This window comes from Cololabis saira, chromosome 5 (assembly GCF_033807715.1).
Source record: "Cololabis saira isolate AMF1-May2022 chromosome 5, fColSai1.1, whole genome shotgun sequence".
In the NCBI taxonomy this organism is placed as follows: domain Eukaryota; kingdom Metazoa; phylum Chordata; class Actinopteri; order Beloniformes; family Belonidae; genus Cololabis; species Cololabis saira.
Genome location: NC_084591.1, coordinates 35,179,961 through 35,207,938, shown reverse-complemented (window position 1 = coordinate 35,207,938; position 27,978 = coordinate 35,179,961). Strand labels below are relative to the sequence as shown.

Below are 27,978 nucleotides of genomic sequence, written 5' to 3'. Positions count from 1 at the left end.
GTAAATTTTGACCAGTAGTATTTGTACTCTTACTCAAGTACTGGAGTCGAGTACTCTGTCCACCTCTGCAAACGTCTTTGGAGTTGTCGTTTTATTGGATGGATAGTCAGAGCATGCAACACACAATCAATCAGGGCTCTAAATATGATGCATAGTTTGATCCTCATCGTGGAGACCACTTTCAGTTCCATATGAATCGACTAGCTTGTTCTACAGCAAATGTGCAGAGTCCAGAAGAACTGGCCGATATTGACTGTGTGTTAATTGAGTCTCTGGCTCTGTCTGCATATCTGTTTGCGCCCAGCCGGGACACCTCTGTCCCCCCTGTCAGGCACAATGAGCCTCATCTGGTGGGACACCCTTTTGGCTCTCTGCCGCCTAACTTCAGTCACACAGCTTGCACGGTCTCTCTAAGCCTTTTTTAGAACTGTGGTGTGCCAAAGTAGATTTACCTTCAATAACCATTTATTAAATCTCTATCCATTAGACTCAAGAGCTGGCTGCATTAAGCCTGATTATGGGATGCCTGGCAGAGGAAAAGGGTCTATGTGTCAAGTGTGTCATCGAGTGATTTATATCCCTGGCTGGGATCTCTGTCTTGTCATTCGAGAGTCTGCCACACAGAGGAGAGAGAAGCGTTCAGACCTGCACTGATGGTGAACCATAGGTTTAATCAGTTTGTAGCGTGAGCCCAGACTCTGCTGGCATGCCCTGACTCAGTGGCTCTCGTGGGGTTTCTGTCTAATGTTGCCACACTTCAAGGATCCCTTTCCTGACTTAAGTCTTCAACATGGACCCTAAGGGTCCCGGTGGCCAAGTGAAAAGGTCCTCCCTGAAACGCAGCGCATCTGGCTCGCAGAAGGTAAGATGAAGACTTCTTTAGGGACTCGTGTCACGTTCAACAGGTGCTTCTTGTTTGATGTACCATCTCCATCCAGCAGTGCTTAACTTTATCTGGATAAAGCTTCATTTTATTGCATTATTCACTCAATGGTGTCTATTTAGATGGCTGGTTATTTTTATTCATGAACTGAATGACAACTCTTCTCTTTGTTTGCTTTGATTAGTACTGTTCATGCCAAGAACGCGCACCATTGTTCAGATTACTTGTGTTGCACAGGATGTCACATGACCACATTGCTCTGAGCAGTCCCGAGCACATGGCCGTTAGATTTTATAGCCTTTCTCTTCAGCACGCAGACAGACGAGCATGGCCGGGCAGAGCTGCCCGTACGCTGGTGTGATGCACATGTGGTGCACTCCTAACCCTTTAAAAGTTACAGTTAAGTGCTGTTCAACGCTGAGCCTTCACTTTCTCCCGTTTGCGACTTTAATCCTTCGTAATGGCTCCAGCGTAGACGACCACAGTCGTGACAGATTAAGGACTCATATCTGTCTCAGTTCTGCTTTCATGTGATTACCACATTCTCGCCAGCATTTACTTGCAATTATGGCGTCTATTTTTTTTTTTTTCTGATTTCTCTCTCCTCAGCGGGAGCAATCTGTCGGTAGATGCCTGCAAAAACACAGTGGTGGTGAAAAATGAGTGTGACCTTTCTTTTCTTTTCACCTAAATTACTTTCAAAATAGTCAGAAAATAGAGATATAACCATGAAAGATTGAAGATGATGCTGGATGTTGTTTATCACCTTAAACGGTCACTCAGCGTGATGGCTTTGCACATCAGAGCAATATGCCATTCAATAGGCCATTTAAAACTCTTTGCATATGTTTTTTGCCCTTTAAAGAGAGAAAGTAAAAAATACTGTGCTTTTAATAAGATCCGACACGTTGCCAGACGTAAACTCATGATGAACGCTCAAGTCCAATGCTCTCCATTGTTTTTCTGATCATTTGCCATGTTCTTATGACGGTCATTATTAATCGTCCTTATGTCAAATTATATACATAAAGATAATTTACAGTGGTTCGTGGTGTATGAAGAGGGACTTGAGGGACTTATTTTTAACAAAATGCCATTTATAAAAAGAGCAGAAGTGTTGCATTTGTAAAAAAAATGAGGACAAAAGTCATGCTTGTGGGAAGCTTTGACTACTGTTTGGCCCCCGCACATTAAGTTAAATGTGTTCAGAAGATGTTACCCTGTTGCCATTAATGAAATTAGCAAAAGAGTTCAACTCCATCTCTCTTATATTGAGAAACAGGTTTCTGTAAAATAGTCAGAAAAAACAGCCTGGTCTAAAAGCCTCTGCAGGCCAGATGGGTGTTAAAAAGAGAGAGAGAGAGAGAGAGCTAAACTCATTATTAAAGTAAATCATTAAAGCTTTCATTTAAAGCCACTACTGCTGTGAATTTCTTTAAAGAACCTAAAGATTTTTAGATTTTTTTTTCTCAGTTTGCAGGCTCATATGACTGCATGTGATGCAAGAATCAGGTTCAGGTCAAACGAGGGCCAAAGATCCTGGAAAAGCTTTAGGGCTCAGGACTTTAAACTGAGGATAAGAGTTTAAGGCCGAGGCACAGCGGACTCCTTTGTGTGTGGAAAGCTCGAGAAAAATAAAAATAATTTTGAAGAAAGAATGCTTGAATGTTAAAAAGGTTCTGTTTGTGCTGCAGCTGAGGAGCAAATGCAGGTTGTCGGGCCTCAATAGTGAGTCAAAGCTGAGCGTCAAAGATGGTCAAATAGAAATGACATGTTCAGATAAGGTGGTTCACAGTTGGATGAAACTGATATTTAAGAGGTCAGTATAATCCCGCCCTCCTTTAAAATCATGCATAAAGACGATTATAACCTTAAAAGCAAAAGATGTGTCATGAGAGGATCTGTTGGGGGGATCGTGACCTCAGCGGGTCGAGGTCAGGCATCCTCCGGCAGGAAAGTCAACCCAGAGCTCCACTATGCGTCACCACGTCCTCAGACAAGACTGTGGACCCCATGAAGCTGATTAAAACAGCTTCTAAGTGCAAAATGTTTAACATCTGAAGTGTGCAAACTAACAATCCAAATTTACAACAACAAAAAAAGCACAAATAACCCTTAAATATGTCATCTTTGATACCTGATTCTCAATAAAAGCAGGTCCACTAAATAGCAGCAAAGTTACGACTTTTATGATGTAAAAGAATAAAGACACCACGATAAACCCAAACTGACGTCCTGGAGTCGCCCTCAAGGCCTCCAAACATTTAAAGGTAGCCTCATTTTTTAATACACTTAGAATAAAAGGGCTGTTCTTACTAATTTTCACCCCAAAGAATAGAGATAGAAACGTCATGTTTAATCTGATCGCACATAAGTACACTCCCTTTATTCTATGTTACTTTCTATTGAAAACATTTACTTAAAAACTCTAAAAAATGTAAAACAAGGATGACAACCCCCACATACATCATCATTTAAATATGAAGCATATCGTGTTATTCCCCCAGCAAGAAAATTAAATTAACCTTCTCTTCACTTTTAATCCAAATAGAATTAATACTGCCGTTGCAACGTGCAGCTGCCACTACCTTTAATCCAATTCTTTGCTCTTATGTTAATTTTATTTATTGATTTATTTATTTTCAGTCAGGGTTTTCTTCAGGGGAAAACAGGGGGAAAAAAATGCAGCTTTTAAAACATGTCTTGTGACTCCCTCGTCTCTTGGGGATAATCAGTGACATGTCGGACTCGTGATGGCTAACTGGATTTTCAAACTCAACAATGAGGGCTTTTACAAACAGCGTAGAGTGAAAACAGTCAGCTCGCATTTAATGCAAAATTAAACTGGAACTTTAGCGTGTTGCTTCGTCAAAACAACTTCTTTTCACGGGAAAAAGCACGTAAAAGTTTATATCGAACACAACCCTTTGGTATTTTTGCTCTTCTGTCACGAAGCATCAGTTTTGAACCGAATTGCCGGGCGATTATTTGTTTTATCACATGTCATTCTCCATCAGACCCCTACAAACTTCACTGATCCATTTCACCAACGTGCTGAGGAGGCTTCTGAACGAACACCTCCGGTTGAAAGGACAGTGGGGTGCAAACGCCCAGAAACACAGTAACCCTTACATGTTCTCCGTATGACTTTTAGAGATGAATAGTGCAATTGTGGCTTCCCTGGAACAAATTAGCTGTGATCTAGTTTCAAAGCAGTGGGTCAGGAGACCGGGACCATGTGACTCCCGTACAAAAAGCAACGAATGTATGGCATACATGTGACCTTTTATATGTGACATCCAAAGTATAATTAAACAATAGAAAAAGAACCCGTGGAGAAAATCAGGAGAGAAAAAAAAAAGTGCACACACGGGATTATCTGCGTTAAAGCTTCACAAACTGTCAGCCTTTTGAGGAAAGATCATTTCATCAGCACAGCTAATTAAATGCGTTTTGTTCAACTGTTACTTAATCAACAAGCTGGTATTTATGAATTTCCATTACGCAGGGCTTGCCTTTTATTTGCAGCAATCATTTTCTCAGTAAAGCGTGCTTGTTGGAATGAATGTTGTTTTTTTGTTCTGAGGCTTGGCCCAAATCTTGTTAATTTGCTCGGTGTGACCCAATCTGATCCGGCAGGGACTAATTCTTCAGGGTCTTTGCATTGAAGTGCTAAAAAGGCAGCTTTTACTGAGAGCTGGTTCCTGACGGGATTTTGGTTTTAATTACTGTGGTTTAATGAGTTTATGGAAGGTGAAGTAACTGCGTCACACCGGCCGAACCTTCTGGTTGTTTTTTGTTCTATTTGTTTTTTTTTAATCAAAATTTAACAAAAAGTAGAAAAGTTGGACGGTATTAGGCTTCTCTTATTCTTCTCTTATTCTAAACTTGCAAGCTGCCCCTGTGAGTTTTAGTCGGCTACAGTCACGCTCTAACTGCTGATTTCAACCATAAAAGGAGTGCTTATCAAACCATCCACATGAGGAAGGTTTTAAGCAGATATGCACCACTCTGCGCTTGTTAACTCCATATCAGCCTCATGCTTAGCTAATGCTCTCCACTACGTATTAAAGTCAATAAAAAGAATCAAAATGTGTCATATGTGGATTTTCTAAAGCTTACAGATGTGCATTTTCTTCGTCGCCACATTTAGACTTCCCCGTGACCCTTGCGAGTGGGAGATAGAAAATGGGTTGATGGCTGGAAAGCAACTTTAAGAGAGCGTTTAAGAATAGCTTAGCTCGTCTGCTGAGCTGTTCTTTCCTCCACAAAAACATGGAGGGTGGAAATAGAGATTAGCTGCAATTAGCATTGAATGACCTTGCCCCCGCCTGCACACCAGTCACGTCTTAACAAGGCGCCTTACAAAAGAATGCCTTGCATCCAATTCTCTCAATTATGCAAATTAAGTTGAAATCAAAGTAGTTGGAGGGGGTGCAAATTTTCCAATGAAAAGTTTGGGAGCCTCTGGACGCGACGGCAGATCTTTTAGGTTAGGCTCTGCTCAGTATTCTCATTCAAGCTAAGATCTCCTACACTGTGAAATGAACACAAAGAAAGGCGTTTCAATAAATTGGGAGATTAGGGGCCAGTTATCAAAGTAGATTTATTGTGCCTTGTTCAAGTGAAGGATGAAAATACCCTGTGGGCATGGAGAAGGGGTCATGGGACTCCCAAAAGGATTACCTTCAACTGGAGTCATGAGACTTGGGTGAACAAAGACCTTGCTCACATGCTCATCATATTAACCGGCCCTCATAAAGTGAAGAAGTTTCATGTCCTGTGGGATTCAATGAGAGCACTTGCCTGGAAGTGCAGCAGCAGAGGAAAGCACAGCTAGAGGAGCGACTTCCCTTCAACTCTGAGAGCTGCGGTCTGCAGCAGCACTAGGGCTAGGACTCTGAGGCTCCGGCACGGGACTGTGTGTGAGTGTAAGTCTTTTTAAAACTTAATTTCATCCCTTTTTTGACAGAATCGGTTGGGTATTGTTTGATAACAATGGATGTGGTTTGAACTGTAGGTGATTTCAGATGAAGTAAATGTGAACAGGCAGCGCTGCAGGAGCTCTGGGTGCTCAATGATGCATCATAAAACTGGGAAGGAATTGCCAAGACACGATAGATGGGAAATTACAACAGATTAGTGATGTTATTTCAAAAGCATACACATTATAAGGAAAAACAAAAAAAAAAACATCCAGCATCCATTGAAAAGTTTTCTGATCAACTGATTTGGCAAAACAGCCGATTCCAGTTGATGGTTTGGGGGAAAAACAAAAGGAAATACTTCCTAAATTAATCTGGTATGAAAAAAATGTGTTATGATAATATAGCAAAATATTTCACATTCAATTATTTAACTTATACTGAAGAAATAAATACAATATAGTTGTTTGTTTCACATTTTTATACTGGTTTCATTTGCAGCTTCTATTACTAATTTTATTTTACTATTTTCATATTGATGCAAACACACTCTGAAAGGAAAGCAGAGGTTCGGGTCAGTTGTTTTAAAGCAGGCTTGTTGTTTTGCACAGCATCTGCCCTGCCAGCTGAGCAGGACGGGAACAGTACCGGCACTGTGCTTGCAGCACTTGTGACGGTCACAAGACACCAGCGGCGCTCATGCATGCTCTTTAATTCATACTCAAATGACTCCAGGCTAGTGAGTAAAGCTCAAACGGAGCGCTTTAAAGATAACAGCGCTTTTAAAAGAGTGCTGTTCTGTTTTGGGTTTTACTTCCCACTGATCGGACAGCCGTGCTTCTGGTGCTTGGGTTTTAATTGGGCTGCCACTGTCAACAAAGGCCCTCAGAGAAACTTTGCTTTGTACTCGGGGTGTTTTTTGCTGGAGTGCTGGAAGGGGATCAGACAGCCGTCACAACAGGACCTCCACAAAGTGTGGAGACACAGTTCTGTCCGCGGGATCAAACCTGAACAGACTCGACAGCCGTCAGTCAACTTCAATTGTGTTGTAATAAACTAAAAAAAAAAAAAAAAAAGGGTAGCCTATGCTTGACCCCGGTGTGATACGGTGTGATATGCACGTGAACTCCAGCTTGCAGCACAAACAGAGCCCTTATTTCCCCTCTTCTAACTTGTTTGTCGCTGTCTTTTGGCCCAAATTGCTACAAAGACAATTCTGATAGTGAAACTTATATCGAAGCTTCCTCTCCCGACGATGGTCTAAAATGACCCAACCCTTTTGTCTTCGCAGGCGCAGAGGGCTTGGATTGAGAGGACCTTTGTCAAGCGAGAATGTGTTCACATATTTCCCGGCAAGGATCCAACCAGGTAACTTTGACCACATTCTGGGTTATTCATTCAGAGTATAAGGAAGACTTCAGTCTTATCTCTCAAGAAAATCATTCCTCCGTATCTTTCCATTCCAGTTGTTTTTTTTTTAGTCTTGTCAGACACGGTTGCTGCAGCAGACCCCGAGCTGCTGACAGCAGGCCGGCAGGGGCCTATTTACCAAAGATGGGCACAAGACGGGGTTTTTCCTTCATTTCCAGCTGCTGTTACTGACCTCAGTGATCTGTCTACTATAGATGTGCCTGTGGTCAGCTGGTAACGCAGCACCCGGCCATCCCTCCCGGAGCCAGCTCCTTAGAGGAAGCCACCCTGGTGAATATCGACCCCCAAAATGACAAATGGAGTGTGATCAAACACACCAGGACGTATCCAACAGACTCCTATGGAAACATCGAATTCCAGGGAGGAGGGTTCATGAACAAGGCCATGGTGAGTCTCGTCCACATCCTGTTGAGATAGTGGACGCGGGTTTTCCCACATAACAGTTTAAAACAAGCAAACTGATACGATAAGGGGCTGATTTGAAATGCTTTCCTTTTTGCAGTTCATTCGGGTTTCGTACGACACCAAGCCTGACAACCTCCTGCACTTGATGGTGAAGGACTGGCAGCTGGAGCTGCCCACCTTGCTCATCTCCGTGCACGGAGGTCTCCAGAACTTTGACCTCCAGCCCAAACTCAAGCAAGTGTTCGGCAAAGGCCTGATCAAAGCGGCCGTCACCACGGGAGCGTGGATCTTCACGGGCGGCGTTAACACCGGTAGGGCGCCTGCCGCTCAGAGTAATGCTTTTAATGTTCACTTAACAAATGTCAGCTTGCGACATTAGAAGATTGCCTTTTGCTGTTAATTGTTATTGCATAATGCCGCTTCTGCAATTTCCTGGGGGAGATTTGACCAAGCCCATTGTCACAGGTTTAAAGCTTTTTAATTAGAGCTTCTGATGGAAAAATCAGCACACATGACGATCTGTGTGGATTTTGCATGCAACTGCCAGAACACGGCCATCAGAAAGCCCCTGGAGCTATTACTGATATTGCCCTATTTCTTTAATTACAATTTAGGGGTTATCCGTCATGTTGGAGATGCCTTAAAGGACCACTCCTCCAAGTCACGGGGGAAAGTGTGCGCAATAGGAATTGCTCCATGGGGGATCTTGGAGAACAAAGAGGACCTCCTTGGAAAAGATGTAAGAACTTCTCTGTTTGTCTGAAGTTCTTTTTTTTTTTTTTTTGGAGCAAACATTTTTAAAATGTTCGCTCCCATTTTTTTTTCCCCTTATTACAGGTAACCAGGCCATATCAGACCATGGCAAACCCACTGAGCAAGCTGGCGGTGCTCAACAACAGCCACTCCCACTTCATCCTGACCGACAACGGAACGTGCGGAAAGTACGGCTCTGAGGTCAAGCTCCGCCGGCTGCTGGAGAAGCACATCTCCCTGCAGAAGATAAACACCCGTGAGTCACGCAGCGGCCTGCACACGCCCTACAAACAATTACCATCGAGAGTGGGGTGAACAAGTGGACGAGTGGATGGAGAGCTCCTCTGTGACCCGTGGGCTTCCCTTTGTCATCCTATGCCTGGAGCTCAAATAAGGCAGGGACAGCAAAGGGATGCTCAGCTGTCACCACTGACTTCACACCCTCCTTTTTCCTACTGGTTCATCCACCCACACGCTGTATTTCTGCTTCATTATTTCACTCTCGCACGCCTGTGGCTGTCTGTGATACATGCACCAGGCAGAGGGACTGACTTTGTCTTCCTGTGTCCTCCAGGTTTGGGGCAGGGGGTTCCCCTGGTGTGTCTGCTAGTGGAGGGAGGCCCCAACGTTATCTCCATAGCCCTGGAGAGCCTGAGGGACGAGCCTCCCATCCCGGTCGTGGTGTGTGACGGCAGCGGCCGCGCTTCTGACATCATATCATTCGCACACAAGTTCTCAGAGGATGGAGGGTGAGGTTCAAGACGACATGTCCGTCACTCTAATATTAATCCTCTCCAATATCATTACTAAGAAATATCATTTCTAAATCCTCTCTGCCAGGCTGGTCAACGATGATGTCAGAGACCAACTTTTAGTCACTATTCAAAAGACCTTCAATTACAGCAAGAGCCAGTCCCAGCAGATCCTGCTCATGGTAATGGAGTGCATGAAGAAGAGGGAGCTGGTGAGTACGGGGTTGATATCATCCCGTTCCACATGTTAGTGATCAATATTTCTGTCAAATAAACGTTCTTGAGTTGTGAAGCATCGTGTGTCTGTTGTCATTCATTCATTCCTCTCATCTGCGTGTCTTTCTTAACACACCGAATAAACATAATCCGAACCCCCTCCTTGTCATTTCTCCTTCAGTCGGTCATCATTAACCTATCTGCACGCTTGCAAGTACACTGTTACACAAAATCACAGCACAGCAGCGACCCTGCATAGCATTTTAATCCCACAGCTGAGATTCAAGAAGACTTTAAATAGCAGCGGCATTTAGCAACTCCGGCAGATTCCTCAAAAGTGAAGTTATAAATACTTTGCAGTATCATCCCACTTAATCTCTGCCCTCCATACATTTGAATGGGGAAAGATCAGCGCGCATTGCCACCTGCTTGCTTCATGTGCCGCACACAGATGGAGGAGAGTTTCTATCTCACTAATCCCAATACCGGACTCTCTCTCCATGCTCTCAGTCTGCAGAGAGCTACCACTTCAACAGCAGCTCTGCAATCTCAATCCCTGATATTAACGACTACATAATACTCCATCAGACCCAGATAAACGACTCAAAACAGCCTTTTCTTTTCTGATACCATTTGGCTGTTTCTGATTCCCAATCCGGGCAATATGGCAGAGCTACCCGTGTGTTTTATCACTTTAACCACAACTAAAAGTATACACTGGTACACTAAAAGGCCACGCTCACTCATCCACAGGTGAGTGAGCGCCTCGGTCCAGCCGCCTCATAATCCTCTCATCCCAAATGCGTTCCAAGTGAACAGCTGGCTCAGACCAATAAAAGCCCAGATTTGAAGAAGTTGAGGATGATTTAACACCAGGATACTGCATTTAACTGAAGTCTGAATTCATTTCTAAAAAATCTCTGCTGATAAAATGACAAAACAAGCAGCACGCTGTTCTGAAAGAGTTAAAAAATAAGGTTCAAATTGATGTGATGTGAGGATTGTTAACACGTCAAGGGACAACGTTGGAATCTCTGGCGCTGTGCCACACATTCATACCCGACTAATCCATTCCACCATGGGTGCACATGTGACAGGCCCGACAGCGTGATTTCATTTGATATAGCTGAGTCCATAACAAGGACAAGGCCATCCCTCAGTCTTGTGAGTAAACTGGCTGCTTGTGCTCATGAGGTTGCAGCAGAGCGCTGAACGTCCTGCAGCAAACCATCCATCCATCCATCCATCCATCCATCCATCGGATCCATCCATCCATCCATCCATCCATCCATTCATCCATCCATTCATTTATGCAGTTGGTTGTTCAGCACAATCCCAGTGTATAACGGTCTAACCAACACTTTTGTTGTTGTTGCTGTAGATCACAGTGTTTCGAATGGGGTCTGAAGGTCAACAAGATATTGAAATGGCCATACTTACCGCCCTCTTAAAAGGTACCGCCAAACTGAAAAACTACATCCCAACTACATCCCAGCCCTCAAGGAAAAACAAACGTTTGCACACTTGCACGACATGTGCGTTTTGAGTGCAGAGATGAGACGATCGTCACAAATGAATGCAAATGAATAAAACCATTTAAATGGCAAAGATAAGAAAGCTACTGGACGCATGGGATACCCTACTGCTGAAAAGATCACAAAGGGATTACCAAATATGTGTCATCTGTTATAAAATGCAGTGACTTTTAGCAATAGTTTTAGGAGACTTTGAAGTAATAAAACGGCCACTTTTATACCTGTATGTGATGCTTTGAAAGACCAAAAACCCAAGGAAGATTATAGATAAAAGACCATACGAGACAGCTCTAAAGTGATCTGGATCTGGGTGGTTTACTCCTGGTCCAGTTGGTCCAGTCGATGAAAAGACACGACAAAAACAAGAGCAAAGAGGCCCAGACCAACCTAATGCCGCTCTTCAGTTTATTAATGAACCCCATGAGAAAAAGAACCACATTCCTACGATTAAAAATTGTTGAAGTTTTATTTAGCTGTGGCCTATTTGTGATCTCTTTGATGGAGTCACAAGGACTCTCGTATCAAACCCATCATAAAAAACAGGATCTCAAAGTCTCATATCTGTCTTCAGGATTATGACAAAAAGAAAAATGAAGCTAAAAAAAGATGTTTTTCAGACAAAAACAAGACAAAGAGCAGCAGAAATAACAAGCACAGTTGCTACAAGACTCTAGATGGCTACAAGAAACATTTAGAGTTTGTTCCTGTGACTGCAACAAAAGCTTTGTGGTTAAACCTTGTATCATTATTTTACTATATCAAAGCGTCTTTAAGACCCCAGATATGGCAGGACCCTTCATTACATAAAGGGCTTTGTTTCGCAGTAATATTTTCTCTCACTGGCAGCTTCGTTTGTTCTCTGCTTCTTCAGGGACAAACGCTTCAGCATCAGACCAGCTCAGTCTGGCTCTGGCCTGGAACAGAGTGGATATCGCTCGCAATCACATCTTTGTTTACGGGCACAATTTACCCGTGAGTTGTCCTCAAAAATAAATCAATCCATGAAACAAGCTCTAAAAAGGAGCTTCATTTTTTCTCTCCTTTTGTTTCCGCCCGGTCAGCCTGCCGGAGCCATGGCCGTCACCACCACCTCTGGAGCCCCGGCTCAGGAAAAACCCAAGAGTCCTGCCACGGCCCCCCGCGGGAAGGCCCGCGCAAAGAAAGGGAAGGGCAAGGGGAAGGCAAAACCTGAACCTCCGGAGGAAACAGATCCCAGGAAGCTGGAGCTAATGCGTTGGGTAAAAATTTGAATGGCAAACACTTCCTTTTTTATTTTTTTATTTTTATTTTTTTTTATTTATTTATTTGCACAGTGATAACACAATCATTTTTTTTTTTTTTTATCATACAAGGACAAATAATTTGTGCAGGAGAGGAAAAGAAGCCCGAAGGGCTTATAAAAAATCCTCCCCTCAATACAAAATCACCAAAACAAATCAATCAATAGAAAAAGAATAGAAAGGAAAAGAAAAGGTAAAAGAAACAAAGAAAAATACAATAAGTACACAAACAAAAATATCCATGAAATGGCAATTTCATTTCAGTAAGAATAGCCTGTTAATTTTGTCTAAATAAAAGATACCCCACCAAGCTGGTCCTAAACATTTTTAAACACGCTAACTTAAGAGATCTATCTAAAGAGTTCCAGAGTTGAGGGCCATGGAATTTGATAAAGGATTGGTGACTGCAGGTACGACAAAGAGGTAAATGAAAGTTCTTCCCACCTCTAACTGAATAAGAATGAATATCTGATGATAACAGAAAAAAATTATGAAAAGTGCCTGGAATGTCTTGTTTGAAATGAATGAACTTAAACATAAACAGGCATGTTTGAAACTTGTTAATAGAGAAAATTGATAATAATTTAAATTTGCTAAATAAGGGTGCAGAAGGTGCTTGATGAGAAGAATATGAGATCATTCTCAGGAAACTTTTCTGAATTAAAAATAATTGGTTAAGGTACGAAGAATAAGAAGCGCCCCAAACAATGTTGCAATACGTCAAGTATGGATAAATTAGACTATAATATAATATCATCGGACATGACTGATTAACAAAGAAAGAAACTCTTCTAATAATACCATAGGATTTCATAATTTTTTTGCATACATACTCAATATGTATATGATTTACTTCAGGTGGACGTTTAAGAGAACAAAGAATGAAAGCATTCAGAGGACTCTTGTCTCATAAATGTCAGGTGAACTCTCTGGAGCAGGCTATGATGGACGCTCTGGTGCTGGACAGAGTGGACTTCGTCAGACTTCTGCTTGAGAATGGGGTCAACATTCACCACTTCCTCACCATCCCTCGGCTGGAGGAGTTATACAACACGGTGGGTTGGAAGAAAAAGCTGATGCAATTAAATTTAACACAATAAATAAAAACTTGACAAGCCTTCTTTCCCTTTCTCTCCGATGTCAGAAACTTGGCCCTGCAAATACTCTGCACGTTGTGGTTAGGGATGTCAAAAAGGTGAAAGGACATTTTTCCATAATTTTAAACATGTAGCATCTATCATTTTGTGCACTTGATATATTATAAATGACTCTGGTGATTGTGCAGGGAAACCTTCCTCCAGATTATCAGATCACTTTGATTGACATTGGACTGGTGCTGGAATTCCTCATGGGTGGAGCGTACAGGAGCAATTATACAAGGAAGGCTTTCCGCAACCTGTACAATAATCTGTATGGATTAAAGAGGGTACGCATGATGAAAGAAAATTCATTACAAATCAAGGAACATTTGATACTAAATACACTGTTCTGCTAATTTCTTGCAGCCTAAAGCTTTGAAGCTGTTGGGAATGGAGGTAAGATTTGAGTGTATGTGGGTCAATGACGTGACGCCTATATTTTCCGAAAAACTGATTTTTTTCAATTCAAAAAAGGTTTAAATGGATAAGAAAATACCATATATATGAACTACCTGTCCCACATATGGACTCACTTGAATTTTACAAAATAATACTAGTTATTTGAGATTTTGTTGTTGTTTTAAGCGTCAAAATGTCATGTGGTGCGACCGTCCGACCATGACTCTTGTTCTGAAAACTTTTTTTGAAATCACTCTAAATGTTTTTAAATCAATCTTCTGCCCTATCTGGCATGATTTCCGAAGTATCTTCTAGTGTGTAAGATTGCAACACATTTGTATTTATATTTCCATCATTATATACAAACAAAGTTTGACTGATGTCCATTTTATGAAATATCATGTGGAGCGACCATTAAAAAAACAACCATTTTTGTATAATACAAAAAACTAAATTTAAAAATTTTAAATGAATATATGTGTACACAACATTCTTAATGTTTGAACTACTGCAATAGATATTCTTTTTTTAATTATTTTAAAATTGACCTGTTGAAAATCCTATTCGTCATTGACCCATATATATATATATATATATATATATATATATATATATATATATATATATATATATATATATGTTCTATAAGCTCTATCAACCAAACCACTACAGCAAAGAAGTCCGTTGTGATGCTTTACTTCTTGTCAGGATGATGAACCAAGGACTAAAGGCAAGAAAAAGGCAAAAAAGAAGAAAGAAGAAGAAGTAGAAATTGACGTGGATGACCCCGAGGTGTGCAGGTTCAAGTTTCCCTTCCATGAGCTGATGGTGTGGGCAGTGCTGCTGAAGCGCCAGAGGATGGCGCTGTTCCTCTGGCAGCGTGGGGAGGAGGCCATGGCAAAGGCCCTGGTGGCCTGTAAGCTGTACAAGGCCATGGCTCACGAGTGCTCCGAGAGTGAGCTGGTAGACGACATCTCCCAAGACCTGGAGAACAACTCCAAGTGAGCGCCGCAGCAAAATACTGTCACATAAAACATGTTCAGTTATGGTGGGTCTGGGTTGTGTTTTAAAGGGAGGACTGTTATTGTTACGTCCGTTCCACAGAGAGTTCGGGCAGCTGGCCTACGAGCTGCTGGACCAGTCCTACAAGCACGACGAGCAGGTGGCCATGAAACTCTTGACCTATGAGCTGGTGAACTGGAGTAATTCCACCTGTCTGAAGCTGGCAGTGGCTGCCAAGCAACGGGACTTCATCGCTCACACCTGCAGCCAGATGTTGCTCACTGACATGTGGATGGGAAGCTTGAGGATTGGAAAAAACCCCGGTCTCAAGGTTAACATGAAAGAAAATGTTTGCAATTACAGCATATAGTTAACAATGTAAATAGCGTAATTATTGTATTAAATCTCTGCTCTCTCAACCAGGTTATTCTGGGAATCATCATTCCCCTTTTCATCATGTTGCTGGATTTCCGTATCGGAGATGATGCCTCCCACCAAAAACCTGGAGAAAAGGAAGGGGGAAAGAACAAGGATGAAGACGCAAAATCCAGCAAGGTCCTGGTTCATGCTGCCTCCTTCAAGCACATGTTGTCAGCGCGAAAGATGAGAAGCTGAGACTTTGCCTCTGTGATTTTGCAGGATCCAAACAACGACACAACTTCCCGAAAGGGCGACGAGGAGGAGGGCAGCGTCAAAGTCCATAGGATTCCCATTGGAAAAAGGTTTTTTGAGTTTTACGACGCGCCCTTCACCAAATTCTGGTTCAACACGGTAGGTGTCTTCTTGCGTGTGGAAAGATAATTCCCCTCCTTTATCATTTATGCAAGAACATTTCACAAATTGACATGATTTGATGAACTTGCTCTTCTGACAGATTTGCTACCTTGGTTATTTGTGTATGTATAATTACATTATCCTGGTGAAAATGGAGCGATGGCCATCCTTACAAGAGTGGAGCGTCATAGCATACATCCTCACCCTTGGCACAGAAAAAGTCAGACAGGTAAAAGTTGCAACAAGGGTCCAATTGAAAGAATCAGAATATCTTATTTGATGTTGAGTTGTAATTTTTGTTTAAACTGGTCTAGATTCTGATGTCCGAGCCAGGGAAGCTGAAGCAGAAGATCAGTGTGTGGATGGAGGACTACTGGAACATCACAGACCTCGTTGCCATCGCCACCTTCCTTCTGGCAGTCATGCTACGTCTGCAACCTGAGCCCTACATGGGTTATGGCAGGGTCATCTACTGCATAGACATCATCTTCTGGTACATTCGTGTTCTCGACATCTTCGGGGTCAACAAATACCTGGGACCCTACGTGATGATGATAGGGAAAATGGTAAGAACAGTTATTTCATAAGAAAGTTGCACCGCAAACTTGAAAGATGAACAGAAGTGTTGAATATTTTTCTTTCCTTGCAGATGATCGATATGATGTACTTTGTGGTGATCATGCTGGTGGTGCTGATGAGCTTTGGGGTGGCCCGGCAAGCCATTCTTCACCCTGACGAGGAGCCGACGTGGCGCCTGGCCAGAAACATTTTCTACATGCCCTACTGGATGATCTACGGAGAGGTTTTTGCAGACTCGATAGACCGTAAGACTAGAATTCATAGTAAGATTCTGTTTCCTGGTTCTGGCAGATGATCGATGTCACACTAATTGCCATGTCTTCTAATTTGCAATGTTTAACAAGAACATGTTACATTGCAAACCCTTGATGTCCAGTCTTCCTCTGCCGCCACAATTGAAATGAAGTGTACTGGACTGAATTGAATCGTTCACATCCAACCGGGCGGAGGCCCCGGGGCGGACTCAGGACACACTGGAGGGATTACATCTCTCGGGTGGCTTGGGAATGCCTCGGGAATCCTCCGGAAGAGTTAGAGGAGGTGGCCAGGGAGAGGGAGCTCTGGGTCTCCTTGCAGCCCCTGCACCTTGAACTCGGATAAGTGGAAGGTGATGGATGGATGAACGGATGGATGAGATACACATAAAAATAATAAATGAAATAAAAATAATACATTTAATGAAGACAATGTTATTACACATGAATTATTTGTGATAATTCATTGTAATAACACATGGCAATGATGTTGCATCGAGGAGTAACAGAACAGGAATCAAACAGCTCCTCATTCATGATCATCTGCTTGTGTGTGTTGTGTTTCTGCAACTGTTGCTTCTGTCAGAGTGAAGGCAAAAATTAATAAACATAAACCATATTAAAACAAACCTCCAACGTCTGGACATATTAAATGTCAGGTAAATTATAAATAAAATAAAGAGTTTTTTGTTTATAAATGAATCAGTTTCAACATTTCACTGGTTGCTTTTTGCAGTTTTCAGTTAAATATAAGATGTAAATCGTTTGAAAATCAATGGTTTTTATTCACATTTCATGCATCTCAACTTTTCTGGGAATGTGACGTAAAGTTTGAAGATGCACGATCGAGTCTCTCAGTCTTTAAAAGTTCCACTTTTCAGATTACTGAACTAAGTTGTAAAATATTAATGATTTAATGTCACTATTTTTTTAAACAAATACTGGACACTTGACAAAGTGTCCTTAGCCTTTCTCTCCACTTCACTTTGACAGAAATATGACATGAAAAAAAAGAGAAAAGCTATTTTCATGTATACTAACTCCATCTCCATGTTTCTGCGGGACTGCGCTTTTCTGGGATTTTTGGGTTTTTTTGGGTTTTTTTGCACCAGTCTATGCTATGGAAATCAACCGTAAGTAGTCTCTGAGTCATTTTCTTCAATTTTTTGACCATTTGTGAATTAAAAAAGTAATAAAAGCTTTATTTAACCTCCTGGCTCTCTCCAGCTCCATGTGGAGAACATTTATATGATGAGGATGGGAAGAAACTTCCTCCGTGCATCCCTGGAGCCTGGCTCACGCCAGCTATCATGGCCTGCTACCTGCTCGTGGCCAACATCCTTCTGGTCAACCTACTCATCGCCGTCTTCAAGTAAACAAACACTCCAACGTCTGACTTTCACCTCTCTCACGCTGCATGAAACATCTACTGATGCGGCTCGTTTGCAACCTCTGTCTTACAGCAACACTTTCTGTGAAATCAAGTCCATTTCCAACCAGGTGTGGAAGTTTCAACGATACCAGCTGATCATGACTTTCCACGACCGCCCAATCCTGCCTCCGCCTCTCATCATCCTCAGCCACCTCTACATCGTCTTCAACAGGCTGTTCCGGCGCTGCATACGGAAAAGAGCGGAGGGAGAGCTGGATGAGAAGGATCGAGGCCTCAGTCAGTATCTCCCTTTTGTTCAAACGTGAAACACAGCTTTGAAGTCGGGTTCTATTGCTACACTGACTGCAGTATATACTTACAATGGAGGATAGAATTTACATGATTTAGTCTTGTTCTTTTATATCATGCTTTATCCAACAATCCTGGAGCTGACTAACATCAACTCATTGTTCATCTCAGAGCTCAGGCTGAATCCAGAGGAGCTCAAGAGTCTGTACGAGTTTGAGGAACAGTGCGTGGAGGAATATTTCCGTGAAAAAGAAGATGAACAGCAGTCTTCAAGCGATGAACGCATCAAGGTTACTTCAGAGAGGTAAATAACTTGCTTATTCATGGCTTAGACCAGGGGTCGGCAACCCAAAATGTTGAAAGAGCCATATTGGACCAAAAACACAAAAAACAAATATGTCTGGAGCCGCAAAAAATGAAAAGTCTTGTATAAGCCTTAGAATGAAGACAAGCGGGGGAAGATTTTATTTTTCATTATGCACTTCGAGAAAAAAGTCGAAATGTCGAGAAAAAAGTAAAAATGTTGAGAAAAAAGTCAAAATGTTGAGAAAAAAGTCGAAATGTCGAGAAAAAAGTCGAAATGCCGAGAAAAAGGTCGAAATGTTGAGAAAAAAGTCAAAATTTCGAGAAAAAAGTCGAAATGTCAAGAAAAAAGTTGAAATGTCGAGATTAAAAAGGAAAGGAAAAAGGAAGAAAAAAAAACAGAAAAAAAGGAAAAAAAGAAAAAAGAAGAGAAAAAAGAGAAAAAAGGAAAAAAAGGAAATAAACGGTCAAACATTTTTGAAAAAGCTCCAGAGAGCCACTAGGGCGGCGCTAAAGAGCCGCATGCGGCTCTAGAGCCGCGGGTTGCCGACCCCTGGCTTAGACGTTTTAAAGCATTTACATTTCCGTTTCTTGTGGTCTTGGCAGGGTTGAGAACATGTCAATGCGCTTGGAGGAGGTGAATGAGAGGGAGAACACCATGAAGGCCTCCCTGCAGACAGTGGACCTGCGTCTGGCCCAGCTGGAGGAGATCCATGGACGCATGGCAGTCGCCCTGGAAAAGCTGGCAGGGGTGGACCGGCTGGAGTTGACCAGGACCTTCTCACGAAACTCGTCTGTGTGCGATCCCTCCTCCCTCCTCCGCCAGGGCAGCATCAGCAGCGCCGATGGTTACAGCCTTTACCGCTTCCACATGGACATGGAGGAGTTCGCCTCCAAGACGAAGGAGACAGAGGAGAAGACGACCTCCGCGCTCAATGTCAAGGAAAGCGGTCAGACCTTAGAGGTGAAGGGTTTGGAGAGGGCGCGGCCTGGGTCCTGCGTGGACATTCTCATATCTCCGTGTGAACAAAAGCCTGATTCTCCGTTATCGAGTCTAGAAACCATGCCCAACCAAGACAGCGCGATGATGCTTGATCCTTTAACTGACAAAAACAGACTGAAACCTTTATCCCCTGCGAAAAGGACAAAATCTTTAAAATCCTTTGCAGCTGAGGACCAGCCCCTCTCTTTGACAAAGAGAAGAGCAATGAGCAGCATCGCTGTGAACCCACCGGATGAACCCGATCAACTCACCGTGCCTACAGGGAAGACCAGTCCCCTGGTAGGAACCTCTTCTTCTCCAAGAAGGGCTGTCTCTCTAAGATATCTTGCGACAGAAGACCAAAGTGAGACATCTCTTATCACAAAGAAGAGGGCTATGAGCAGTGTCATCTACAACCCAGATGAGGGTGGGGGTGATGTGCTCACTAAATCTCCCAGTCAGAGCCCAGCAAATCCAGAGTATCAGGTACACGCGCCTAAAGTATCCGCAGTCAAAGCGCTCACCCAACAGTTTCAAACCGCCACGGCATCGGCAGCAGAACCAGAGGAAGGCAGTAAAAGGACGAAGGCCAAGAGAAACGTCTCAGACAGCACCGCATATCTGACCGTAGCCGACGAAAAGTACATGCGCTCTCAGCGGTCGCAGAGCTGCAACGCCAGCGACAGGGGGGCCAAGCCCCTGGTGGTCCCCAAGGAGCCGAGAGCCTCCAGCAGCGAGAGAGACCTCACGGGAGCTGGCACGGTGTCGGCGCTTGGACAGGAGGAGGAGAAGATCAAGAGCGAGGCGGGAAAGACGCAGGATGATGCACAGGAACCAAAATAAAAGCTACTGATGAAAGCTCAAATCCTCCACACCGAGAAAACGTCTCCTAACAGGATGACAGCAACGGAGGAATCATCACGATGCTATTTATCGATCAAGGGTAGTGAAATTCAGCACTCTCATAAAGATCTACTTCCTTTACTTCTGCAGACTTCCACTTGTGTAACATACAAGACCTTACAGAGACAATCAGTTCCAGTAGTTATTACCCCTTGTTACCCCACGTAGGCGATGTAAATGGGACCCGCCGGATGTCTTTTGTTTCAGAACAAAAATGAGATAAGCATGCATGCAAAAACATGAACAGCAAAAACATTTACATACGATCGACATGTCCGAATACTGCTTGTAAACATTTCCAGATACTGTGTGCTTAGTAATGACCCTTCTGGGGTCTCCCTACAGCTCTCAAGCAAATACTGACAGTGGTATTAACAGTACGTATTCACCACAGCTTCCAACAAATAAATATCCCTTTCACAGTTTCACTTTGACAGATACCTGTATAAATATAGTTTCCAGGAAGAAAAAAAAAAGAATAAAGATAAGAGAATACAGGCTGCATTACTATGTTTTTTTTGTCCATTGCAATGCTCCTTTGAGGCAGAAATGATGCCGGAGCAACTAAAGGCCATAAGTTGAAGAACACACATTAATTCACACAGACGTATACAATCAGTGCCGAGACTTTCGTATTTTTTATCTCACAGCATCCTTATAGGAAATATGATAGTAACTATTGCGTATAAAATGATGCTACAATATAAGAAAGAATGGTATTATTTTTTCCTTTATGTATAAGAGAATAGTGTGCAACGTATTAAATCCAACAGGTGTGTTATAAACGCCGGCAGAGCCATCGTCCGCTGTGGGCGGCCTCTGCAGGGCGAGCTACACGTCACTGCCCATCACGCAGAAGTCTCTTGCAAGGGCAGATATTCAAGTGTCTTTGATCCTCTTCTGGTTGGCAGATCGGGGCAGTCTCTGGACCACCCGTGAACCGGTCGGTGACCCCAGCTGGCAGTAAGGCCCCGTGATTACGAGCAGCGCCGCCGCGAGAGGCAGGAACCCTCCAAAAACCCCAGGGCCACGTTAGGAACGTGAACCCCCCCCACAGACGAGAAGCCTAGAGGAGCGAACACTTGAAGAATTTGATCCTCTTTGACTTTTTATCCGTGATCTTGACCGGTTTGCCTGTTCCACTGTTGTCAGTCTGCCGAAGAAGAAGCGTCATAGTCAGACCACGTCATAATTACAGCTTTACTCACAAAAAGGGGATTATCTTTCAAAGAAGGAAAAATAACAAAACTAAATCTTCACTACTTACCGTCTTAGAGTTCAGATTATGCAGTATGTCTCTTCCCATGGTATAAAAGGCCTCGAGTGACAGAAAAGAAAGTTATATACATATACAGTTAACAAGTCATTTAAAACGCGATTTAAAATGTTCAGCTTACCTCTTCCACATTTAAGCTAGTCTTTGCACTGGTTTCCATGAACTTAACCCCGTAATCGATAGCAAGCTAAAGGACACAAAAAGCAGAAAGAAATTCAAAAACGGCCTTTTCACCAAACAATAACCGTAACTAAAAAAAAAGTAAGCACACGCTGCAGGGACATACTTTTTCCCCTCTGTCCTTAGACACCTGCCTCCTGTCAGTCATGTCACATTTGTTACCGAGGACCATTTTCTCCACATCAGATGAGGCGTGCTGACAAGATGGACGAAGCTCGTTAGAAAAGATTGCAACCAAGTCGCTCGTCTTAAACAGAGACAGTATTCTAGCCAGCGATGTCAATTAAGGGCTCACCTCTTCAATATTTCTAATCCAGTTTTTTATGTTGTCGAAGGACTTCTCGTTGCAGATGTCATAGACCAACATGATTCCCTGCAAGACAAAAAATCCTGAGCCCAAACATGAAAGAGTGAGGTGATTTCCCAGCGCCAGGGTCGGTAAGGTGGGGACTTACCATGGCTCCTCTGTAGTAGGCTGTAGTAATGGTGCGAAACCTCTCCTGCCCCGCCGTGTCCCTGAGTACACCAACCAGAAAGATCAGCTTTTCTTTCAAGAGCACATTAGTTTCATTTTCCCTTTTCTATTGTGAAAGGAGGGAAACCCCATTTTACGACACTCACCAAATCTGAAGTTTGACTCTCTTTCCATCCAGCTCTATTGTTCGGATCTTGAAGTCTATCCCTGTATTTGAACAGACGAGTGCAGACGGAGAAGCATGCTTACTGCATTGATCAGACACATGACATCATCACACATCATCAACCTGACATTTCTCAGGCTGAGGATTGTTTAAAGAAATCTAAAAGATCAAGTTCAAGGTGTAAAATAATATCATTGGAGATGATTCTAAATCAGCTGCAACAGAGGATACAACAATATTATAACAGCAATGATATGAACAATATAGTGTAGTAGATTATGACTTTCAAAGCACAAAAGCCCAAACTGTATTTTTTTTTTTTTTTTTGTGTTCTCATTCTGCATTTGACCTTAAGTGCGGATGTGAGCCTGCAGGAAAGAATGGCAGGAAAAAATGTGATTATCATTTATCTCCAAATGCCATTGTCTTGGTCTTTTGCAGATAAGAGACCTCTCAGAAAGCATAGGGCTGCATAACGTACACATTAAAAACCATCCCTTTTTTAGGCGTTACTAACAGTAAAGCGTCATCTTATCAGTCCAGTAAAACATCGTGGGATACAGATGTGGTATTTTTTCCTCAGGGCTACTCACCTATTGTGGATATGAAGGTGGTATTGAAGGAGTCCTCGCTGAACCTGAACAGCAGACATGTCTTACCGACTCCGCTGTCTCCAATGAGCAAGAGTTTAAAGAGATAATCGTACGTTTTCGCCATTTAAACAGACGACAGACACTAACGTTTGAATGCAAATAGACCGTTATGATCAGGCTGGAAGCCCCGAGCAGGAAACCCTCAGCTGTCGGCGGCCGACGGACGGATTCAGATCAGACTGGCTGCAGAAACAGGACCGGCGCTGGAGACTGGTGACGTCACGGCCTGCATTGTGGGGTTTGTAGTTGACAGGAAACGCAGAGCCTTAAGGCTGATTTATGGTTCCGCGTTACAGCAACGCAGAGACCACGCCGTAGGGTACGCGTTGACGCGCACCATACGGTGCGCGTCAACGCGTACTACGGCGTAGCCTCTGCGTCGATTTAACGCAGAACCATAATTCAGGCTTTATTGACAAAGGAGCTCGGGAGTGGCTGCTGAAAAGAAAAGGAAATAAAAGAAAAGAAAAGAAATGTCAAGAGGCAACACTTAAAATACCAAATCCAACGTGGGTGGAAGTGAAACAGGGGCGTCAATTGGGTATGGCAAGGTATGGCAGCCGCCACACCTTTGCTTCATGGGAAAATGTAAATGTTTGTTTTTAAATACATTTATGGAATTAGTCTGTGTCTATTTGTATTGATTATTCTATTACTTAATACATATAGAATAACTACAAATGCAAATCAGAACAACATGATTGATTTCACTAATTATTTTACACTGCAAAAACTGAAAATCTTAACAAGAATATTTGTCTCATTTCTAGTTAAAATGTCTAATTTTTAGTAAAAAAAAATTTCATATCATTTAAGACAAGACTCAAAAACAACCATTCTCCCCTGTTTCAAGTAGATTTTCACTTAAAATAAGTGGAAAAATCTGCCAGTGGAACAATATTTTTTTGCTTGTAATGAGAAGATAAATCTTGTCCCACTGGCAGATTTTTCTACTTATTTCAAGTGAAAATTTACTTGAAACAGGTGAAAATTGTCAAATTAGTTATTTTTTTCTGGTGATGACTCTTGTTTTAAGTGTAATGAGATTTTTTGACTAAAAATTAGACATTTTAACTAGAAATAAGACAAATATTCCTGGTAAGATTGTGAGTTTTTGCAGTGAGCGAGACTGCATTTGAAAAAGTTCCAGTTTTCTTGACCACACAGATAAGCTACATAAACTTCTGTGATGAGTATTTGCTGGACGTGTTGATTGATACTCTAGTTAAGTTCTGTGACTCGTAACCTTGCCATACCTTAGCTTCCACTGAATTGACGCCACTGAAGTGAAATAAAAGAGTAAGTCCTAAAGGGCTGTTGTTATACACTCCACAAAACAAGACACACATTAAAAAAATATTTTATGGATTTTTACACTGCAAAAACACAAAATCTTACCAGGAATATTTGTCTTATTTCTAGTTAAAATGTCTCATTTTTAGTCAAAAACATCTCATTACACTTAAAACAAGAGTCATTACCAGATACATAACTTGTTATTTGACAATTTTCACCTGTTTCAAGTAAATTTTCACTTGAAATAAGTAGAAAAATCTGCCAGTGGGACAAGATTTATCTTCTCATTACAAGCAAAACAATCTTGTTCTACTTGAAATCTACTTGAAACAGGTGTCAATTTCAGTTTTTTTCCAATGATGAGTCTTGTTTTAAGTGTAATGAGATTTTTTTTGACTAAAAATGAGACATTTTAACTAGAAACAAGACAAATATCCTTGTTAAGATTTTGAGTTTTTGCAGTGTAGAGGTATTTCAAAAAAATATTAGTCCGGGGTTTTTTTTGGGGGGGGGGTGTTGTTTTATTTTTTTTTTGCCAGTGTATGTCAATATTTCATGGATAAAATCAAAAAAATCTGCATAAAAGCCACTGCATTGTCTGTGCCTCTTACTATGACACAAGCTCCCCTGCATCCACACAAATTATGGATGTTTTAAAAAGGTCTCTTGGCCTTCATAATAAAAAAGTGTTCTTTTTATCCCTTCTGTGGTTTAAAAGGTTTCTGGCACATCTTCACCTGGCATCCAAGCTTCCTGAAGAGGGGAAAAGTCTTTAAAAGTCAAAGCTCAAAGTGCACAACAAGCTACAAGAGCAGAGTAGCCTTGGAAAAACTTGTTTCACAGACTGCCTTCAAAAGACCCCAGCATCTGTGGGCATCTCAGGGCTCGTGAGTTCAACAGTCTGATGGCCTGAAGGATGAAGCTGTCCCTCAGCCTGGTGGTGTGGGTCGGCCAGACGGCAGCAGGCACAACAGTTTATGGCTGGGGTGATTGGGGTCACATATTATCCTGCTACTGGCTTTCTTCCTGCACCGCTGGGTGTAGAGGTCCTCCACGGATGGTAGCTCCGTCCTGGTGACGTGTTGAGCAGTTTTCTCTACCCTCTATAGCAGGGGTATTCAACTATATTCGGCCGGGGGCCACATCTGCAAAAGGACTGTATGGAGAGGGCCGCACAATTTGAAAATTTGGGGGTTTTCAAAAGGTATTTTGCACTCAAAGACGAAGACTTATGTATATATAATACATTTGTATTATACATTTGAATATATCTAGTTTACATATGAATTATGTATTAATTGTTTCCAGATTTAGTCATTGTGAATGTTAAATATAATATTCAAATAAAGAAATATTATTTTAAATGCAAGTTCATTTTGAAACCATGCATTGTGCAAACTTAATGAAGTTGATATTGACCTACTTTTAATAAAACACGCCATAATGACAAAGCACCACTTTCCACCAAGATTTCCTTATTTGAATATTATATTAAGCATTGGGCACAAGCATTTCAGTCCATAGTAGCCAGTTTGATGTTATAAATAAGCAACTAAAATATTAACCATAAGCTCCTTTATTAATGACACATCTGTGCATTATATCAGCAAAACAAAACAATCACATGAAATTATAGGAGGCTTAGAAGTTCCATCTGAAATGCAAAGTCCTCACTTATTCAAATGAAAAAAATGTCAGGCCAATCCTAGAAGCCTAATGATGTCAACAAGTCCTCTGTACAACGGTGGTTAATAATAATGTGACAAACATTAACACTGTGCAACACTGGCAAAAAATCTGAAAAAAAAAAAAAAAAAAAAAATTTCAACAAACAACCCCTTTTTTTAAATATGACCAGGGGCCACATAAAAGCTCCTGGCGGCCGCATGTGGCCCGCGGGCCGCCAATTGAATAGCCCTGCTCTATAGAGCCTTACGGTCGAGGGAGGTGCAATGCCATGCCAGGCCTCACTGACGTCCTCACTGATGTGAACTCCAAGGAACCTGAAGCTGCTGGCTCTCTCCACCGTAGTCCCGTTGGTGGAGATGGGGGCGTTTCCCTCTCCCTGTCGCTTCCTGTAGTCCACAATCAGCTGCTTGGCTTTTGCTGACGTTGAGATGAAGATTGTTGTCTTGGCACCAAGATGTCAAGGCTCTGACCTCTCTGTAGGCCATCTCGTCCCCGTCAGTGATCAGGCCGATGTCGGTCATGTCGCCAGCAAACTTGATGATGGGGTTGAACTGTGTGGCAACGCAGTCAAGACAACAGCTACGTCTTATTCTTATTCTTCTTATAAAGTCGAGTTGAGTTGAGTATTATAAACGGTAGACTTTTCTGTGCCTGCAGCATACAGTATATCTTAGAGACACCTCCAAAAAAAATCATAAAACATGTTTTCAGAGTCTGCCCTGTCTTATTTTAAGCAGCCAGGCTTTACTAAGCACACTGGCAGAGGGAGGTGTGTGAAGACAGCTGCCGTCCTTTTATATATTTCCGTCTATGACTTGAACCCAGGTTAGAGGGAATATTTTGAGTGACGCTACATGACCCAGCAAAACAGCATAGATGCTCAGATTTAGTCCTCGAGCAAGAAAAATATGCAGTCTAATAACCTTTAATAAGCTTTAGCGGTATATTACATTCTATTTTTTGCCTGATCCTTGACACAGAAGAGGCAAGAAGATATATTTTTAACATATAAAGGCTGAGGTATGGCCCCAGACTTTAACGGGGACAAGGGGAAAAAATTGTGCTTATTTGTGTGCTTGAAGTGACAAATATGGTCTCTCAGTGTAGGATGGCCAGAGTCTGGAAATATATCATTCAGTGAGCTAGTCAGATTTGAAGGATAGGGTCGCATCATAGACTCAGATCAAAATAGGATTCACCAGCGTCCCCTTCTGTGTCCTCACCCAGCTTCAAATCATGCTGCGTTTGCTTTTTCAGCTCACATGTATTTTTATACATCTACACTTTCACCTCTTGTATTGTTCCAGACTCTCTTCATAGAGCGTAGTTTTAATAAATGTACAAAATGTTTGCAAACTCATACATATTCTAAAACATTTTGTAGGCTACAAGTATTAGTTGCATTTTGCATAAGCCTTTGCAAAAGGTACACTTGAAGTTTATTTTATTAAGTATGCTTGAGTATAAGTATAGCAAGTACGGACCCTGTAATTGTAGTGTACTGGAAAGTATGCTAATTTAATACTTCTTCAGACTAAAAAAAAAAGAATATTTTTACGTTTATAAAAGTATACTTTAGGTATACTTTATAAGGTCATTTTAAATGTACAAAAGTACACTTTTAAGAATACAACAAATACACTCATCTATAGGCTACCATTAGTGTACTAGGTATATACTTCTAGTCCACATGTTAGTTTATTGAAGTACTTGGATCAATATGTACTAAGTATTAGCACTTTCAGAAGCAAGAAAAAGTATACTAAATTATAAACTTAAGTATTTAGGTATACGTGTAAGTTGTAGTATTACTGTACTTAGTCTTAGACTTTCTTTATACTTTTCAGTATAAGCCAATTATACTTCTCTATATTATTCTTAAATATAAATATGCCTACCTTATGCTAATTAATAAGTACTCAATCTCAAAAATTGAGATTGCATTTTGTTCCAGTATTAGTTGAAAACGTCTGTTATGCTTTTTCTACATTTTGAAAGGGTATTTTATGTAGAACGACTAAAATAAATTCTAATGTTGTTATGTCAG

General features: G+C 41.8%; 2 protein-coding genes across 4 annotated transcripts; one reads left to right on the top strand and one right to left on the bottom strand.

Moving 5' to 3' along the window:
- The first annotated feature begins 418 nt into the window (after positions 1-418).
- LOC133444218 (transient receptor potential cation channel subfamily M member 1-like) lies at positions 419-20,601 on the top strand. Of its 2 annotated transcripts, none has more exons than XM_061721812.1 (27): positions 419-862; positions 7,100-7,176; positions 7,434-7,626; positions 7,742-7,955; positions 8,259-8,383; positions 8,482-8,653; positions 8,972-9,146; positions 9,238-9,361; positions 10,747-10,819; positions 11,772-11,872; positions 11,962-12,138; positions 13,101-13,235; positions 13,325-13,375; positions 13,466-13,606; positions 13,686-13,715; positions 14,427-14,719; positions 14,823-15,051; positions 15,144-15,275; positions 15,360-15,491; positions 15,595-15,723; positions 15,809-16,060; positions 16,144-16,336; positions 17,440-17,460; positions 17,555-17,699; positions 17,791-17,996; positions 18,180-18,312; positions 18,918-20,601. In XM_061721812.1, exons 1-27 carry the CDS (start codon positions 791-793, stop codon positions 20,134-20,136), a joined length of 4,944 nt encoding a protein of 1,647 aa, XP_061577796.1. In that variant the 5' UTR covers positions 419-790; the 3' UTR covers positions 20,137-20,601. The 2 variants fall into 2 exon arrangements, with proteins under 2 accessions (XP_061577796.1, XP_061577797.1); XM_061721813.1 differs by having other exon boundaries at positions 420-862; positions 16,144-16,318.
- Positions 20,247-23,140, bottom strand: LOC133444220 (ras-related protein Rab-8B-like). 2 transcript variants are annotated; one of them, XM_061721816.1, is made up of 8 exons: positions 22,887-23,140; positions 22,274-22,334; positions 22,108-22,168; positions 21,948-22,025; positions 21,759-21,848; positions 21,594-21,659; positions 21,464-21,514; positions 20,247-21,349 (listed from the first exon to the last, which is right to left on the bottom strand). In XM_061721816.1, the coding sequence occupies exons 1-8, from the start codon at positions 23,008-23,010 to the stop codon at positions 21,263-21,265; spliced, it is 618 nt and encodes a 205-aa protein (XP_061577800.1). In that variant the 5' UTR covers positions 23,011-23,140; the 3' UTR covers positions 20,247-21,262. The 2 variants fall into 2 exon arrangements, with proteins under 2 accessions (XP_061577800.1, XP_061577801.1); XM_061721817.1 differs by having other exon boundaries at positions 21,948-22,042; positions 22,887-23,093.
- Between the last annotated feature and the right edge of the window lie 4,838 nt (positions 23,141-27,978).

Coding starts and splice junctions, on each gene's coding strand:
- LOC133444220 (XM_061721816.1), bottom strand. CDS start 23,010: ATGGCGAAAACGTACGATTATCTCTTTAAACTCTTGCTCATTGGAGAC. Junction 21,849..21,947: donor GGATTAGAAATATTGAAGAG/GTGAGCCCTTAA, acceptor CCATCTTGTCAG/CACGCCTCATCTGATGTGGA. Junction 21,350..21,463: donor ATAATCTGAACTCTAAGACG/GTAAGTAGTGAA, acceptor CTTCTTCGGCAG/ACTGACAACAGTGGAACAGG.
- LOC133444218 (XM_061721812.1), top strand. CDS start 791: ATGGACCCTAAGGGTCCCGGTGGCCAAGTGAAAAGGTCCTCCCTGAAA. Junction 16,061..16,143: donor TGATGATGATAGGGAAAATG/GTAAGAACAGTT, acceptor CTTTCCTTGCAG/ATGATCGATATGATGTACTT. Junction 17,700..17,790: donor CTACTCATCGCCGTCTTCAA/GTAAACAAACAC, acceptor TCTGTCTTACAG/CAACACTTTCTGTGAAATCA.